The sequence below is a fragment of the Pseudonaja textilis genome, chromosome 2 (genome assembly GCF_049901715.1).
Source record: "Pseudonaja textilis isolate UNSWEBS1 chromosome 2, rPseTex1.2, whole genome shotgun sequence".
Lineage (NCBI taxonomy): Eukaryota > Metazoa > Chordata > Lepidosauria > Squamata > Elapidae > Pseudonaja > Pseudonaja textilis.
Window position 1 is genome coordinate 228,544,180 of NC_141991.1, and position 20,130 is coordinate 228,564,309.

The 20,130-nt window shown below is 36.8% G+C and overlaps 1 protein-coding gene across 4 annotated transcripts in view; it reads left to right on the forward strand.

The window, feature by feature from the left end:
* The window catches only part of ADAMTS6 (ADAM metallopeptidase with thrombospondin type 1 motif 6), a 144,811-nt gene that overhangs the window by 15,488 nt on the left and 109,193 nt on the right, over positions 1–20,130 (forward strand). For 3 of the 4 annotated variants that reach the window (XM_087927233.1, XM_087927234.1, XM_087927232.1), the window contains 2 exons: positions 9,194–9,535; positions 10,296–10,663. In XM_087927233.1, coding sequence (XP_087783359.1) covers positions 9,439–9,535; positions 10,296–10,663 — 465 coding nt within the window. In that variant the 5' untranslated portion in view covers positions 9,194–9,438. The remainder of the gene's footprint in view (positions 1–9,193; positions 9,536–10,295; positions 10,664–20,130) is intronic. The other variant, XM_026717231.2, reaches the window with a different exon arrangement.

Genomic DNA, 20,130 nt, shown 5'->3' on the forward strand with positions numbered 1-20,130 from the left:
GTTTAATTCACTGTGCAAAAAACTTTGCTTTTCATCATCATCATCATCAGTAGATAAGTTGCAAAAACATGCTGCAGACCCCAGACCACCTTCACCTCCTGGACTCTTCATCATTTGAGACATATCTTGTTAATGATATATCAGTATCACAGTTATATCTCAAAACTGAAACTGCAAAATATAAAACTTAATCTATTACTGTTTACCTATCACCACCAGCCTATTTTACTGCTTACTATATAAAAATCATTTATTTACCTGAACCATTTATTTACCTGAACTGTTGGATAAAGAAGAACTACTCATCATTTCACAGGATGTCTGGTAAGCATTACCAAGTATGTCCTTTGCTTTCAAGTACTCCACATCATGAAGTTTACAATACATTAGATGGCAATCAAAATCGGTCTCAAGTATCCTATTTCTTTACTAAACTCAACAACAGGATTTATTACAATCTGTCAAGAGGTCTTTACTGGCTCCATGAGGTTTAACTGATAGCATCAGAATCTGAGGCTGCCATATTGTCAAACGCAGGCAAGGGTTTAAACTGCTGAAAACAGACCCTATTCTTAACAGCACTTGCTCAGAATGACAACCCTAGAACAAGTTCAATCATACCCTGATCAAACATGCCTGTGCACCATGCACACATATGCACAGCATCACTGCTCTGACATGTTGGTACTTCCCATGTAGAGGTACGTATCAGAAACATATATACTCTGAATAGTCCACCCTTGTAGATTAGTTAATTTTACTAATAATAGATTCTTTGGCTGTAGATATATTTTTTGATTTACTGTGAGTTTGTGTGACATCCTTGTCAGATTCTCCACTCTTAATTTATTTCCTGTCTTTACTGTGGACCAGAACAATTGTGATAAGATGCATGCTTAAACATATTTTGTAAAACAGCCTTTTCTTTTGTTTTCTTTTTTTTTTTTACAAATGATAAAATACAGCTGCAGGCAGTTCTGTGTTAGCTGATAGGAAAGAAGCGGACAAGCACGAAATCTCTAGCATTAGGGATAAAAAAGCCATTGATTCACTTTACTTATTTTAGTAATGATTTTATCTTATTACTTGCTAGTTAGTGTAAGCACTGTCCTCCTTTGCATTATGTAATATATCTGCTGGCTGGTGACCAATCAGAGTCATTTCTGGGGGTTGTACAATGTGTTCAATCTGTCAATCAGGATTTGCACCAATCAGAAGTACTTCTGAGGGTGGGACCAGGATAGTATGTGCTCAGTCTGTCAATCAAGACTTAGTATGGATAAGAGGCACTTCCAGGACTGGGATAATAGCATATTTAGCAGCTCTAGGTGAACTCTGCCCCCCCCCCCACCCCATATGAACCAATCAGAAGCATTTCTGGGGGAGGGAAGAAAACATCACAGCACTTTCTGGGAGGGGAATGCAGAATGACAAATTGATGTCACAGGATGGGCACGTTTACACTCCATTTTAAAATGTACATAGTCATAATACTTGGGAATCCTGAAAGGGCTGACATTGAAATGATAGTATTCTGTGGGATCTGGGATATCTCTGTTGCTATGCTCTCTCATAATGGGTTGTTTGAAGTTGTATTTGGTGGGAAGGAATTAGTGCAACTTCTCTTGGGTATTTGCCTATAGAAGGGTGTTTTCTGTGATTATTTTTTTATGTACTTTGGGTATAGTATGGTGTAGGGTAACTATGAAGGGTAGGGTATGGTGAGGAAACTAAGTGCCCCTTATTTTCTAGATGAATCACCAATTGACAAATGATAGTTGTCGCTATCACAAGATGGAACGATGCTCTTAGGCAAGGCTCACAGTCACTGGCACCATTTTCAGAGATATATCGGAAAATCTGGGTAGTAGAAGCTATAGCATACATATCTATTATATTGTGTTTGTTTGTTAACCTTTAGGAGTACGTAGAAATGTTCGAGATTTTTCAGGGACTGGGCTCCACCTGTTTTCACTGTTGGTTGTAAGTACTTTTTAAAAAGTGTAGCCAAAAGCAGTTTTTGTGATAGATTGATAGAGAATATGGCTTTATTTCCCTGATTCTAGTGAGCATTAGGGAGGCATCTTATGTACCACTATTGTAGTTAAAAATGGCAGGTGAGGCGTTCTTTGCCACTCTTTCTGTCCTGATCTTTTTCTTGAAAGACTAGGCATGCAAAGTAGGCTAATGTTTTAGGGGTTTAGTGGTTTCCATGACACTTGTGACTTGATGGAATTAATGCAATGCTTTGCATGATGGAATTTGCTAGTGATTAAATCCACCCTTCTGGAGGTTAATTGGATGGGTCAATTATCCCTTTCTTGATGTTCCTGCATGTTTAACTCCCACTCCACCCAATTAAACATATAATTGGACTAGGATCTTTAGGTAATGTAAAGATACAACCTCTAATGTACTGTCACATAATCATCTGGAGGTTTCAAATGTTAAACTGCATATGATGAATTTAGAACCCTATTGTAGGAGGAAAAAAGTACTGAGCAAATTATAGCAAATTTCAGCACGAGTTATTTAATAGGAAAGCAATAGAGGAAATATTCAAATGAACAGACTTTTTAAATCTTTACATAAACTAGTGGCTAATAAGGTAAAGCCTCCTTTGAGCTGAGCTTGACTGCTGGTGATTTCAAGGACTCATCTGTGTAGTTTCCATGGCAACAAAATGGTTGCCATTGTCTTTTTCTGAAACATATGCATGATATACTTGGCAACATAATTGAGGAAAACAGCAATACATTGTTTTTCTCATCACATGTTATGGGAAGCATGTAGATATATAAAATATTATCAACTTGCTCAAATTATGTGCAGCATATGTTTCATTGCAATTGATCCATTACTAGGTCTATTCTGTGGAAGTGATGGAGAGGAAGAAGCAGTTTTCTTTACCATTCCTGAATAATAATAAGAAAGCCAAAGAATACCTGATCAAGAAATATCATCTATTAACAAGGACGTTTAAGGAAGCACTGGAAATAATAAAGCAGCAAATAATAGTTATAGCCAAGAAAATCAGCACATATGAAGCTGAAATTGTACACTGTAGGCAGAATCTCCAATGTCAGTCAAGTTAGAAATATTTCTATGAATCCATCAATGGAAGGACAGTAGTGAACCAGTCAACAACTGACAAAGAAGAAACTAATTGCCAAGCACTTTAACATCATACTGCATGGAGGTAACATAGAAGATTGATTAACATCTGGTAAAACTTACCTGATAATGAAAGATCCAACAAAAGAAGCAGTATCAGGCAACTAAGGCCAATTACATGCTTACCAACAACTTTCAGATTGCTAAGTAGTATGGTAGCTGATGCAATCCAATGGCATCTAGTTGAAAACCAGCTCTTTCCACCTAAGCAGAAAGGAAACCTCCTAAACAGTAAAAGAACAAAAGACCAGCTCCCCAATGACATCATAATTTTGGAAAACTGTTAGGAAAGGAAGATCAACTGGAACATATCTTGATTAAAAGAGGGATTCAACTCTTTGCCTCATGCTTGGATAATCCAATCCAAAATAACGAGTCAGTAGGAACATCAATGGAAGAATGGTAGACAGTTGTTGGTCAATGATGATAGACCAGGAGAGGTTAACATCAAGAGAGAAATCTTTCAAGGAGTCTTACTGTCACCTCTACTGTTTGTCATTGCATTGATTTGTCAATTAACAATATTGAACAAGTGAGGCCATGCCTATCAAACATAAAGAACATCTGCCAGGCTATCTCCTCTTCTTCACATGGCTGATTTGGTGCTATATGTTAAAAGTGCTGTCGAAAATGAAATTGAATGTACAACCAATATATTGCCATAGAGTTTGGACTGGAGCAATGTGCCACCCATACCATTAACAGAAAAAAAAGAAAAACTGAAGGAATCAGGAAGCCTTATGGAAAAAATATTAAGAGCCTAGATGAAGGCAATTGCTACAAATAGCGTTGTTCAAACTGACAACATCAAGCACACTGAAGTCAAGAAGAAGGTTAGCAATGAATACATCAGCAGAGTGTCCCAAAGGTGCTTTTTCACGAGGCAACTGGACTTTCTGATTTTTCTTTGAAGACATTTCACTTTTCATTCAAGAAGCTTCTTCAGCTCTGATTGGATAGTAGGGAATGGATGAATTTGTATTCCTTTGCAGACAGCTGGTCATTTGCATTGTTTTAGTGGGTCATTAAGATCACCTGGAGTGGTGCAAATGAGTGTGGAGTCTTCTTGAAATGTTGAAAGGACTGTGTTGTAGATTGGAGATAGATGATGTCTTATCTCCTCCCCTCTGTTAAGAGAGGGCTATTCAATGTTGACATAGATGGCCTCTTTAACTTCTCTTTCAAACCAGCAGTCTTCTCTGTCCAAAATATTTTTATTTTATTTTTATTTTATTTATTTGTCAAATGCTTACAAGATAATAGGTATAAGTATAAACATGAGTAAGAATACAGGAAATAGGTACGAATAAATGGGGACAATAGGACAGGGACAGTAGGCACAATGGTGCACTTATGCATGCCCCTTACAGACCTCTTAGGAATGGGGTGAGGTCAATAGTGGATAGTTTGAGGTTAAAGGAGTGGGAGTTAGAGGATGTAACAACAGTCAGGTAGTGCATTCCAGGCATTGACCATTCTGTTGCTGAAGTTGTACTTTCTGCAATTGAGTTTGAAGCTGTTTACATTGAGTTTGTACCTGTTGGACTTTGCTGTCTTCAAAAAGTACTCATATGCCTGCAGATAAACCAAGCCAAAATACCATGAAAAATGTGCCACCTGCAAATAAATCAATTGTGAAAATTTAAAACAGAATCTGTTCTGTAAAATATTTATTGATACAAACTATGAAGTCCTTTAGAATATATTGGAAAAAGTATGCAAAAAGTTTGAGAGTTGGCTTATCTACAGGTACCATAATGCATTTTTCATGGTACTTTGGTTAAAAACAATCGGGGGATGTTTATCCACAGAGAGGCTTACCCACTGTACAGTATGCCACTTTTCCTATCTGGCTTTCAGTTTGCTTTCAGCCCAATTCTAGCCTGAGACCAAAATAGGTAAAACAACTCTTTTTCACATCTATTCTTATCTAAGCTCATTTTTGGAGGCCCTGCGCAGAAGGTTTGCACAGAAGGAGGTAATGGCAAGTGGCAAGTTCATAGCAGGCCTTCTCATTAACAGTGTGTTAACTTCAGAATATCATTTTCAGGGAGGTACATCTGGCCTTTTTTTTCCCTGCTGTGTCTTTGGTGCCAAAGATTTTTATACTCTGAGGGCATTTAATTTAATTTTTTACATTGCTGATACCATCTGTTGTTCAAATTAGTGTTATCTTTTACTCTATAGAGTCCACTGCTTTTAGCAACTTTTTATTGATTATTTTAACAGAATGGTTTATTATGTCCCTTATGGATTTTTGGCTGGATTTTTGTTGTATAGTGCTCTGAATGCTCTTGCTTCAGGCTGAGTAGCAGATTTTAGAAATAAAGATATTTAGCTGAAATTTATTAGGAACATAACATCCCTAAGACTTGGCTGCATGTACTTTTTATATTGTCTAAGCTGCCCCTAAGGATTCAGAATTGCTGATCTGGGCAAGATCTTTGGGACTTAGCTTATAGTTTGAAATACACAGAAAGGTTTTATTAAAAGTAAAAACAAATTTTGAATGAATAAAATGAATGCCGTTTCAAACTTTGCAAAATAAACTGAATATAACTTAAGCAAGTTAATACTTTGCATTTTCCCTACAATGCTCTTCGTAACATGCCATGAGGGGTAAATTAATTAAATATATTATTTTCCTTAATTATATTTCAAAATCTGTTGCACATACAATTAGCATATCTTTAAATCTAGTAATATGAAAAATGTTTTATTATTCATCTACTTTTTATCTTAGCCTCGTGTTTTTTTAAAGTGTCTACTCAGTTAAATTCAGTATAAAATATAACTTTAAAAAAAACAACAAGTCTCAAATAAATTTTGAAATTTAGTTAGAAAACAAAATGCTTGCCAGAATAAGAATTTTTTAAACAATGACAAAGATATGAAGGAAGGAGCCAAATGGTTCTGTTAGAGTAGGGATTGCCCCAAGTTAAAAACATTAATTAAAAAGAGCGTCTCACATTTCTCCATAAAACATTCTCGTAGATAGCATATGTAAAATAATCTCTGGGCAGAAAGAGAGGGAGGGGAGGGAAGAAGGAAGGAAGGAAGGAAGGTAGGAAGGAAGGAAGGAAGGAAAGAAGGAAAGATCTGTGAAGAGACATGCTTAGGAGTTTAAAAGGCTGGAGAATTGTTTATAATTCAAAACATCCTGTAAGCACAGACAGACTCCTCCAGGATAAATATATTGTTTCTGACATTGTCTGATTTGAAACCATGAGTTTCTGTTAAAATATTAATTTAACATTTTCCTTGTTTTGACTACAAGTAGCTGCACATTCTCAAGTCTTAGACAGCTGTTGTATATTAGCATAAAATACTTGGAGACCAGCATTTTAAAAGAAACAAAACAAAATTACAATTTTGAGGTTGTTGTTGTTGTTGCAATTTTTGTTTTACAGAAATTTTTTTGCTATAAAAGAGCCAACAATTTATAAAAAAGTCAGCTCCTTAAACATGTTAAATATGTACTTGACATCGCAAATATACAAATTTTATATATATTGTTTTTGATAATATTTGTGGCTGTATAATTTGAAATAGACTAAATGGTTTTTTTCTCTTGCTAAATGTCAACAAGCATTTTGAGTGAATAAAATATGCAAAACAATACTTGTATAACATCATTAAATACTTTAAATATCAGAAAGTGCTGCTCTCCATTGCTGAAACCATTTAAAATTTAAGTATACTCTAAATGGAAATGTGGAATATCTTGGCCTTAGAATATATGTAAAGGATATAAAATACAATTTACCAAGGCTGAAGACAAAGTAGGATGTTTTTTTCAGAACACAGTACAGTCATTACTTTTAAGATGAGAAATGATATAATACAGTGGTTAGGTTACTTGATTGTCACCAAGAACATCCAAGTTCAAGGCCAGTCTCACCCTTACAAGATCCCTGGGGGATCATCAGCAATCCTGCATTTGTAGCTCAACCCTCAAGATTGCTTTTAGTGAGGAAAAAAATTAATGGAAGCAAATATTATGCTTCCTTAAGCAGATACAGAAATGTTGGCAAATAAATCTAATGAATAAAAGTATAAATATGATATTTGTAGAATGAGGTCTATCATTTTGTTATCCATATCCATCTACTTGTATTTAAGACATGCTTGTGATGGACATACTAATTTCCAGCAAAAATAAGTGTATTTTTTTTCTTAAAGCCTACTCAGTTCTATGAAATATTTCCCAGAATGATTTTTTGAGTTCTGGCCTGATTTGGCCTGGCAAGCCAAATCAAGCCATGCCAAGCCATACTAAGTCAATGGCTTCGTCAGTTGTTCATTAGACTTCCAATAGCCTGGACTCTTCTGGATATAGATGTTTTTCCAGGCAAACAATATGCAGAATTATTCTAGAGTAAGGTTATTTACAATGATATCTTTTGGGAGGAATCTGATATCTTTGTTGAAGCTGTATGTCAATTGTAAAATATATCTGACTATGTCTGGAACCCTGAAAAGTCTAGGGAATGTAGGCAGAATAAATGCAAGCAATTCACATTCTGCTGTACTTCCTCCAAATCTACATTAGTTTATTCCTAATGATTGGGTTATCATCTAGTATGGATGAACTATTAAAAAGGCCTTTTTCCTCTCCAGGGAGGACCCATGCTCACCTGTCCCCTGTAAGATGTTGATTGGGAGGAATGAAATTAGATAACTAAAACAATGCTATGGTTTTTGTTTCCAAAATGAAAGGAAACTCAGAATTCCATACCACTTAATACAGCATTTAAAAAGAAAATTTAACAACAAAACCAAAAGCAATTAGAAGGATTTATCAGAGCTTGGTTTAATAGACTTTGTAAAGAACAAAATAGTGCATGTGAAAAAATGGTGTTGCATATGGGTACAATTCCATTTGTCATGTAATACATTTTGGGTTTAATAGGCCTATTCACCTCTTAAGCTGAAAGCTTACTATATAATAATTAGGTGAATGTAGAAAGAAATGCAAACATTTGAAACATCCTTCATGGTGACAGCCAGTAGCAGCCATATCTATTTGGGGAGTCTTTGGTCAGCTTCTGGAAAGGTGGGAAAAATGTCTCTGCAGCCTTGCTTGAGACTCAGACAGAAGTAAACAGCTGTGGGGCTAGCTAGTGCCCAGAAAGCCCTGTCCCCACATTTTAATTAATAAGGTAATCTTATAGGGAAAATGTAGTTAATATAGATAATAATTTAGGAATCTGAATCTGAGTGAAATTGCCCTTCACTGTGGCAGTTCGTCTTCAGTTTTTCATGTAGGAAAAGTTACAACACTTAAATACAATTTGGCAATGAAAGATTCTTTTGTCTCTCCCAAAGCTGTTATAACAAATCTAATATCTAAGAACAAGAATTAAATTGACATTTTATGTTGGTTTACATTTTCCATAGAGAATATGGTTGATAATTATACTGGAACTCTTTGATGGCATAGAATTCCTTTTCAATGTCATCAAACAGCAGGAATGAAACATCAAGAGCTGCGGTGGCACAGCGGTTAGAATGCAGTACTGCAGGCTACTTCTGCTGACTGCTGGCTGCCTGCAATTTGGCAGGTTGAATCTCACCAGGGTCAAGGTTGACTCAGCCTTCCATCTTTCAGAGGTGGATAAAATGAGAACCCAGATTGTTGGGGGCAATATGCTGACTCTGTAAACAGCTTAGAGAGGACTGCAAAAGCACTGTGAAGCAGTGTATAAATCTAAATGCTATTGCTATTAAGATATAGGAAACATCATACTAAACTTTACATTCTAACAACTCCAGATTGGTTGGCACACATTTATAAACAGATTGGAACATATTTTCTGGAAAAGCCTAATTAGTCAGGGTCTTTTTGGTTGTAACTTTGAAGAATTTGAAATTTTATATTGAACTCAACTATTATAATGAACACAAAAAAAACTCAGCTGAAAAGAATGCTGCAGACCTATTACAGTTAACAAAAATGTTGAGAATGCAGTGATTAGGATAGTGTGTGATAATGATTTTCAATGTTTGTGCTTTTCAGGTAAAGAAATGGACATTTGTTGACTATTCATTTTAACGCCTCACTGCAATATGAAGGAATAATTTTTATATTTCCTTTTTGACTGAAAATGTCTGCAAATATAGGAAAGAAACTATGTTATTTCAAAATATCTATCAAGAAGTGGAACAAGAAGTAGCAGAAGAAATATAATATTTTCTGGTTATGGTGCAGTTCTGGAGTGGAGTTAAAGTTATAGCACATAGGTAGCCTACATCTTCTAAATTATGGAAATTTTTTGGAAGACGTTGACCTGGATTTTGTTCTTAATTATGGTATTATCAGAATATCACGGTGACAACAGGCTTTCATATAGTTCTCAAGGTAGGGATTGAATGTTTTAAGCTAATGTCTTTTGACCCATATTTAATTTGGTTGCCGTCCTAAATTTCTTTTCTTTTTTAGTATGCCCCAATTTACTTCTGAGTGTTCATATATACAAACCACTTTTTAAAAAACATTGATATATTAATTGTGAGAGAAAATTTAAATGAATTGTGATTTTAGTTATTTTCTCTCAGGGCATCTAAATAACATTTAAAACTTTTAGTTAGGAAAAAAACCCCAATATTTTAGTTTGTTATGTAATAATAAATCCTCAGCATTCAATTATTGCCTGAGTAACTTGAAGTAATATTATAGTCTAAAACATGCCTTAAAACATTTGCTTTCTGTTTGCTTATTGAACTATGATTAGTTAATAGTTCTAAGGATCCTACAGCAATAGGATCATTAAAGATCCTATCTGCAATATAAGACATTAAAGTAAGCTTGTTTGTATGTTGACTCCCTAGGAGGAAGATGAAATCAGTGGGAATTTTTGTTATTGGATTAGCCTTTATTTATTTACCAAATTATTTTATAGCCAACAAAAATATGCAAATCTTAGCAGCAAATATAGATAAACAGATTTTTTTAAATAATATGAAGTAATATTTTCTTAAAGAAATGTTAATTCTTAAACTGAAGTTGCTTGGATAGCATAACATATAAATAATGTTGTATTATTCCTTTTGGTATACTTTTATATCTTTTTTCTTTTTTATGCCTGTTTCTTGGATTGGTTTACCATGTGATTTGAAAGAGGAATTCCTGTCTTATCTTGAACACTATCAACTAACAATCCCAATAAGGGTTGACCATAATGGAGCCTTCCTCAGTTTTACTGTGAAAAATACTAAACCCAGCGGAAGAAAGAAGAGGAGTACTGAATTTTATGACCGAGAACTGGCAGTTTCTAAATTATTTTTTAAACTTTCTGCCTATGGCAAGCACTTTCATTTAAACTTGAGTCTCAACACAGATTTGGTCTCCAAACACTTCACAGTAGAATATTGGGGTAAAGATGGACCTCAATGGAAACATGATTTTTTAGACAACTGTCACTATACAGGATATTTACGTGGCCAGCATGGTACATCTAAAGTAGCAATAAGCAACTGCAATGGTCTGGTAAGTGCAAATTATGTACTTGTCAATATTCTGAATTGTTTAATTTTGCAGAAAGAAAGACTCTGTGTCCATACTCATACTGTATTTTAACATCATTATGGTACTGAAAAAAAGTTAATATTTATATCAGTTTAAAGTTTTAGTGACACATTAGCAAGTAAAGTGATTACTTTATCTAATGTTATCCCTCCCCCCATATTTTATCTGCCCCCCCACTGATACATGTATGAAAGTTTATGATTATTATTTCTGTTGTGGGCAATAGTCCTGTGTACTCTGTTGAATAAGGTGGGCAAAATGATGAAATATATTTTGCTTTCCTTTTTGTATCTTAAATGTATGTGATTACTTTAAATTATTTGTTTAATTTTATGCAATAATAAATTATTAAACATTTGGTTGCGGAATGTAGTAAGAACTGTATATGAGGGAAGTAAAGCATGTGTGAAAAGAAATGAATTCTCACATTCAACATTGAACTGGGAGTACATTAATGATGTATGATGTCCTATTGGTTGTTTAACATATTTATCAATAACTATATAAATAATACTTGTGATAAAGAGAGGTTTGTAGGTTCAGAATGTAAATATTTTTTGAATGCATATGGTGCCACATTGTTGGCTGAGTACCTGATAGCAAATTTTAGACAGGGTATAAAATTAATGTTTCAAAGACCAGGAACTAGATTTTTGGAGTGAACACTTGCAAATTATATACAAATGCCAAAAAAAACAAAAACCTAGAGTAAGTAGATGAATCAATGTATCTAGGAATAAACTCAACACCCACATGGTATTCCCTTTTGAGAGAGGTTAAGGTTATAAATGCTGGTAGAAAAATAGTGAGTAGTACATGGTTGCAATATGTCATAGTATGCACAATGTGACTAGGTGAGGCAACCCAGGAGCAAATGCAGTACACAGAGGTTTGTATTTACATATAGTGGTTTTATCTCTACAAAAACATATATACATGCAAGTACTTTTAGACAGGCCTTGAACAAACAACAACCAGTAATTTACAGCATAGAAGCACATGAAGAGAGAGAGAGAGAGAGATACCCCAACAGGGCCTCTTTTATAGTACAGCTTCTTAAAGAGGTAACAGTCACATAACCCCACTGACTCATTACTACCATTGCATCATCATTACAACATTACAGTATTACAGCAGCTGGTCAGCTATTAAATCATCATTACACTGACACAATGAATGAATATTTATCAAAAATAACAAAAATGGCTATGTATGTTAAGAATGGTTATTAATGGGAGACAGAAAAGTAAGTTGAATGCACTGAGAATGGGGTATTGAAGGAGTGTCCATTGTAAACAAGAAGAGAGAGACTCAGAAATGAATGACTATTGAATGAATGGATATTGAATGAATGAGTGACCAGACTTTCATAAGTAAATAAATGAACCAACATAATGCTTTCAACTTATTTCTTTAACTGGGTTCTGAGTGCAGATCATGTTTTAGGTCATATTTATATAGAAATATAGAAATATTGAAAATTCAAAATAGTTCATGTAATTTTATGTGGTGATTGTGTATGTATGTATGTATGTATATACATTTCAATCTCTATGCTATTATTCCTTTAATTTGTGTAGGGACCCTCTTAGGACTCCCTAGCAATTCAAAATGCTGTACAAATAAAAATCCATTGTAGCTACAAATTTCATACATTTCTGGTGTGGTGTAGTCTTGATTGAATTACTCTCACTGTTTTTAGTAGGTCTTTCCTATATGGATCAACTCTGGCTTCCTGCTGATGTGGCCTGATGTTCCTTGAAAACATCTGAAATGCCTATATCACATTGGCAACATCTGTATAATTTTACAGATGTTTTTATTGGACAGAATCTTTTTAGGAAGAAAATAGTATAAGCTCTTCTTATAAACTTCACAATGCAATTTCCTAATACTAGCAAATCTGTTGGCACAAGTCTTTGGCTACAAAAATGAAAACTGGGAAGGAAAATAACTGGTTTTTTTTCAGTATTAGTGGTAATAAATCACAGCCAAAGGGATAATCCAAGGATAACCTGTATTTTTTGTAAGTGATAATTTGCTGTCACAATTTTGTGTTATTTCAGGAGTGAATCTTATATGGAAATAGACTTGTACAGTTGTACTATAATTCAAATCTAAAAATAACTGTAAAGCACTTGGTTAGAAAATAGTAAAAGAGCACCATGTTTGGAGAATGAGATACTGCTTATTACTGTAGTAAATCTAAGTATCATCCATAATATGAGACAATCATGGCTGTTTTGCATATAGGTCTCTTAAACTTTCATATATTTTCTACAAATATAACTGCTCATTATGATTTCAAAATATTAGAATTAGGTTTATCTCTATTTTTCATTGACCCTTATTATTTTGCAACAGTGATCAGCATAACTGTAGCTTTATTAAGTTTGTCTTAAATTATTTCTCAAAGCAACAATTCCACTAGCCTGAAGAACAAGATGCACCTTTACAGGTTGCCTGTATCTTTCTAAGGGCCATGAAATAAGGATGGAATATACAATACACCAGCAAGAGTAATAAAGATTAGTTTTTCTATTTTAATAACAAAAATACCAGTCAAATGGTACACTATGTATTTATGAAGTTTGAATCATTTTACATGAGGAGAAAAAAGGAAGAGGACTTCTAGAATTATAGCTCAATGCATTTAAGAAGTGAAATAAAAGAGGAATAAATAATCTGATGTTTTTTAAATAGTGAAGTGTTTTGATCTAGTGATTAAAACTCCATGCTAGAAACTAGGAAATTCTGGGTTCTAGTCCTGCCCTTGTTGTGAAAAACGACTGGGTGACTTTGGGCCAGTCATTCTCTCTTAGCCCAATTCACTCACAGGGTTGTTGTTGTGGGGAAAATAAGAGGAGAAAGGTGTATTGGATACATTCGCCACCTTGTTTGTAAAAAATAATGCGGGATATAAATAAATAAATAAATAAATAATAGTTTTCCTTATTTTTTTAAAAAAAGTGAATGTAAAATGTATGTGGCCATTTTGTGGCTAATCATAGTATGCAGCCATTTTGAGAGGCAGGACTGGTTTTAGGACATACCTGTCATTCCCTAAATAGTCATTCTTGGATCCCATTAACATTACTGGAACATGCAGTCAAATACTGATGTTTCTCCCATGAGCTGTTCAGAGCATCCAGAAGTGGCCAACGAGGCCGAGGAAGCCCTGAGACTGGAAGAAAAGAGAGCAGAGTTGGCACTCCATAGGGCACACGTTTCTGATGCCTGGGCCATTAGGGCTGCTACAGCGGCGTCCTTTTTTACACGGGCCTCCCTACGATGGCTCTTCCACTTGAGGGATATATTGCTGGCGTCAAATGTCAGAGCCCACCAGGACATAGCTAAAATTATTGCAGCAGCAGAATTCTCCGCCGACGCCACATTTAATGCAGTCAAACTCTCGTGCCATAGCATCTCACGTATCAGCACGGAGACTGCTATGGCTCAAGCATTGGCAGGCAGATACCAAGCATAAATGCAAGTTGGCATCAGCCCCAATATCGGGGGATAAATTATTGGACAGTGTCTTGGAGCCCCTCCTTATAGAGAATAGAAACAAGAAAAAAGTGCTTCCCCCTCTTTTTCGGAGATCTGAAAACAGAACGCCCCAGTCGTTTCGAAGGGGTTCCTTTCGGCCCTACTATCAAGGCCCATACCTTCCCAGATCTCAGAGAACATCAGGCTACAGGCCCAGTTTTAGACAGGATAGGTCTGAATCTTCTGATAGAGGTCAGCGGGGAGGCCTAAACAGATGAAACCCCAGAGGCACTGGAGGCCGATTTTTTCGTCACCCCAAGTGAGTCCTTCACAGCAGTTCCCATTGGAGGGCGGCTAAAATTGTTTGCTGATCAATGGGACAGCTCCACCTCTGATGCATGGGTCAGGGACACTATTAGGTTTGGTTTGGCGCTAGAGTTTCAATCCTCCCCCGAACTTTTTCATTAGGAGCCCTAGGTCCACGGACCCCATTAAGAGGGCGTTAATGCAGGAGGCTATCAATCATCTACATATTCGAGCCATTAGAAAGGTCCCATCTGAGCAGCGGGGTCAAGGCTGTTACTCTATATTGTTCGTAGTCCCAAAGAGTTTGGGGGGCTGGAGACAATTCTGGACCTCAAATGTCTGAACAGATCATTGGTTTATCGAAAATTCAAGATGACTACTCTCCAGTCCATTTTGCTCAACATTAGAGAGAACGATGTCCTGACCTCTATAGATCTCACAGAGGCCTATCTACATATACCAATTAGACCTGCTCACTAGAAATATCTTAGATTTTGCTATTGTGATCAGCACTATGAATATATCACCCTACCATTCAGTCTGGCTTCGGCCTCCAGGACTTTTACCAAGGTCCTCGCGGCTTTGGCTGCCTCACTCAGGATCAAATCTATTCGCTTACAATGTTATCTGGATATTTTAATTTTGTCATCTTCCAGACACCAAGCAAAATTGGATACCAAGATTACTCTGGAGACCCTTCAGGGTCATGGCTTTTCCATAAATTGGGATAAAGGCCATTTGATCCCCTCAACTAGGTTAGTTCATTTAGGGGCAGTGATAGATACTGTGGAGGGCAAGGTCTTTCTCTCTCAGGACAGGTTAAACAGTATCCAGTCTTTGGCCAGAGAGATCAGAGCCTTAAAGAGGGTTTCCCTGGCAGTGCTGTCTCAACTGTTAGGGAAACTGATTTCTTGTATTTCCATTGTGCCTTGGGCTCGATTCCATTCTAGAGAGTTGCAATGGTTCCTGCTACCTTTCCAGCAATCCGGAAAAGCTACTTCCAACGTCCGGATAAAGGTACCACACAATGTTCTCCGATCGCTCCGCTGGTGGTCGGAAAAAAAAATAAACAAGGGGTATCCTTTCAAGGAACCTTACAGGGCAATGATCACAACCAATGCCAGCCTGGTAGGATGGGGAGCTCACTTCCAATCCCACACTGCGCAGGGAATTTGGACTATTTCCGAACAATCACAAAGCATCAACCTGTTGGAGCTGCGAGCAGTTCATCTGGCCTTACGCAGTTTTCTACCCCTTTTCCAATCATGCCACGTTCTGGTCTTGACAGACAATATCACAACTAAGGCCCACGTAAACAGACATGGGGGTGCCCATTCCAAACTTCTGGTGCTGGAGACGGCCAAGTTGTTCAAGTGGGCTGAGGCCAATCTGTTTTCATTCAAGGCAGAACACATAACAGGGGCCTTAAACACACAAGTGGACTGGCTCAGCAGGGCCACGATAGATGAAGCAGAGTGGCGCCTACACCCGTCTGTCTTCCAGGACGCAGTGCGGAGGTTTGGGCAACCGGTGATCCATCTATTTACCTCTCCTCTCAACGCCCAATTGCCCCAGTAGATTTCAAGGTACCCGACTCAGGGGGCAGAGGCCATCAAGGCCCTACGATGTCAGTGGCCTCCTGGACTTCTATATGCATTTCCTCCACTCCCGGTAATACCCAGGTTGATCCAGAAGTTATTGGAGGAACGAGCAGAATTGATATTGGTCGCCCCTTACTGGCCCAGGCGAACGTGGTTCGCAGATTTACAGGACCTGTCGAGAGAACAACCTTGGAAAATTCCACCGTTGAAGGTTTCCCTCTCCCAAGGGCTGGTACTTCACCCGGACCCACAATGGCTCAGTCTAGCTGTATGGAGGTTGAGTGAAGCCGTTTAAGGGCCCAACAGATTTCAGAGGATGCTATTGCCACCATTCAAGCATCCAGACAGTCCTCAACAAATCGTATATATGAGGCCACGTGGTCCGCCTTCTGTCTCTGGTGCCAGGGGTCTAAGATCAACCCAACTGCCCCATCAATAGGACAATTATTGGACTTTTTACAGGAGGGGTTGGCCAAGGGCCTATCTCCAAATACTTTATGCAGACAGGTGGCAGCTTTAGCCTCGGTGATAGCTTGGATGGCCTCCATTCCATAGCATACCATCCACATGTCCGCAGCTTTCTTAAGGGTGCTGCAAACTTACGACCTCCTGTAATTCACTGCTATCCCACCTGGGACCTCAACAAGGTGTTAACCGTACTTACAACTGGCCCGTTCGAGCCTTTAAGAACCACTAGTCTTAAATTCCTGACATATAAGGTGGCCTACCTAATTGCAATCACATCAGCTAGGAGAATTTCTGAATTGGCGGCATTGTCAATGAGAAAGGACCTGTGCGTGTTTCATGCGGACAGAGTGATTCTCCGATTGGATCCATCATTTACTCATAAAGTAAATTCAGCCTTCCACAGAGTGCAGGAGTTGGTCCTTCCAAATTTTTGTTTGAAACCATCTCATAAACTGGAGCATCAATGGCATCAACTTGACGTTCAAAGGGCCTTAAGCATCTATCTAGACCGCATGGCGGCATTTCAAAAATCTGTCGCTCTATTCCTATCCTTCAATCCATCCACTTTAGGACAAAAGGTGTCATCGACGACCATCGGTAGATGGTTGAGAGCCACCATAGCTAAAAGTTATGAATGCCTGTCCATCTCAGTTCCTCAAGGCATTACAGCCCACTCAACAAGGAGCGCGGCAACATCAGCAGCATGGGCCATATGGGCTTTCATAGATGAAATTTGCAGAGCGACAACTTGGGCTTGACCATCTTCCTTTGTCAGAAATTATAAAGTTGATGTCTATGCCTCAGCAGATGATTTATTTGGCAGAAGAGTCCTGCAGAAGGTCCACAGAGTTTAGAAGTGGATTTCGATCCAGACGAAGTCCCTCCCTAAGGACAGGCCAAGCTTTGGTATGTCCCACTTCTGGATGCTCTGAACAGCTCATGGGAGAAAGGACGTTGGTACTTACCTGATATGCCCATTCTCTGTGAGCTGTGAAGAGCATCCAGCCCCACCCATTTCTTTCCATCTGGTGGGGTTCCATTCCTGTCAGGGATCTAGATTAGGTGATGAGTCCCGGACTTTGGCACTCAGTCTTCGCAAAACTGTGGAATGCTGAGGAGGTGTCCTGTGGAGGAGGAGGAGCATCACGGAGTTTTAAGCCCAGCTTTTCCAGAAGAGACTGAAACACCTCCCACTTCTGGATGCTCTTCACAGCTCACAGAGAACGGGTATATCAGGTAAGTACCAACGCCCTTTCTCAACAATTTTAAAGATGTGTGGACTTCAATTCCCAGAATTCCCTGGGAAAGCTTGCTGACTGGAAGAATGCCGGCAGTTGAGGCCCACCCATTGTAAAAATTTTAAAGTTGAGAAACACAGACTTAAGACATCACAATCTTCTCAGTCATGTTTTAGTGTATGATATTAGTATTTTCTACATCCTCTTACTTTTAAGAAAATGAGGCTAATTTCTCTTCAGATTTTGGCATAATATAAATGGTCTCACTTGCCTCCTAACATTTCTGTGAGGTAAAACAGATTTGTTACAATGATTCCACACTTAACCCATAAATTGTAGTTCATGATGAATTTTTATCCAGAGCAGGTCTCAGTGTGCTTAGTTATGTGGCTCTTGTACAGGGCAGCTGTTCTGTACTAGCTTTAGCTGTCAGTACTCAATTAATTATCCTAATAGAACAAATAAAGGTCTGTCTAGATAGGATTTATTTTTCTATCTATGTAAGTAGATTGGATGAATTTATTTTAAAACCCCATATCTTAATGCGTAAACACATTCAATTAAAGAGTGCTAATTTATCTGTAACTTTTTCCTTCAGCGAATGTTAATCATTCCCTGTATGAATTGGAAAAGGCTAAGGAGAGGAAAAAAAGACGGATTTCTTTTTAAATAAACAGGACTTCTCAGGGGCATAAGAAAATCTTCATTTTAGGGGACCCCTTTTCCCTCTCTCATGAATTGGTGAAACTTGTAGTGCTGAGAGAAAGAGGCAACTCTTTCTATCAGAAGCTCCCCTATGAATTGTTATATAGATAGTCCTCATTTAGCATCCGCAAGTGGGACTAGGAAGCGATCACTAAAGGAGTAATGTGGGTTTTTATTTTTTTCATTTATCAATGTGTATGCCATAACTTGAGGCAGCTTGTACAATAGGATTGGGACATCAAGTAAAAAAGAAATTAAAAAAAGAACCAAAATGAACAGCAGAATACAAGATTATTATATTATTAAAGATAACATTGGTTAAAAATTCAGGTGACTAAATTATTCAGCATAAAAGATAAATTATTGTCAAAAGAAGCAACTAGGATTGTTTGCATAAATGGTGTTATATACCATAGTTTTCTGTTCTTTCAGTATTTTCCTTTGACAGATACATAACTACTTATTTTATTTTGTAATGTATTTATGCTTTTAAAGAAGAAAATACAATTTTAATCTACTGTTGGGTTTTAGTATAGTATCCATATGTCTTTCTTTCAGGGAGGTTAATCTTTTTGGTTTGGTAATTCTTAACGTTTTCTGCATTTGTTAGTCCTATGCCTTAATTGAAACAGAAGACTTTTGAAATATATTCTTGAACAAGCAAAAACATTCTACTTTTTATTTCTACATCAAAAGCCTAGACTGAAGTCATGGCCCTCATGATTTTCCTGTTACTTTTATGTTCTGTGTTTATCAGTGAACATTTCCCCTGTTATAACACTCAAACAGTAATAGTCGAAACTAAGCATAAATTAATTATCAGTTTATTATAGAAATTGAGGATTGCATCTCTATTTTGATAATATGCTAGATTGTGCAGCAGCAGTGGTTGGAATTTAAACAATTTCTTAAGCAATGTAAATAACATGAGTAATTTTGGTGGTTGTTGATTAGATGGTATTAGATCAAAAGAATACATTTTTCTTTTAATATATTGTTTTGAATACTTTTATAATTCAAATATTTATAGTGTCTTATGAATGTATTATACTTGTAGCTATTTTAATATAGTGATTTTAATAAGTGATGGTCTCTGATAAGTGATGGTCTCTGGCATTATCTGAGTTTGGAAGTTATACATGGTTAAGCCTGATTTGTATTTGGATGAGACTAGTTTATAGGCTAGTTTGAGATATGAGAAGTTCGAAAGCATCTTGGAAGAAGATAATGGCAAAACACTTCCAAAGTATTGCATGTATTGCATTTAGAAAAGTATTGCATCTAGACTTGAGTTCAACTTGGAGACTTAATCTTTTTGGTATATTATAGTAATTATATAATTCATAATTATATAATATATATAATTTCAGGAAAGGTTTGGTTTTTTTGCTATTTTCACAGTTCATATTTAAATTTTTGCCATGCTTGTGTATTGAAACATTGAAACCTGCGTATTATATAAAATTGGATGTCTAAACTGGTAGAAATGCACAATTCTTTCTATAGGAGAATATGTCTATGGGAAATATGTATGAATCTTCAAATTGAATGTTAATTATGCATTATAGTTTTGTGCTTATTAATAGCATTCCATATGCCTGCTTTCATATAGAAATATTTT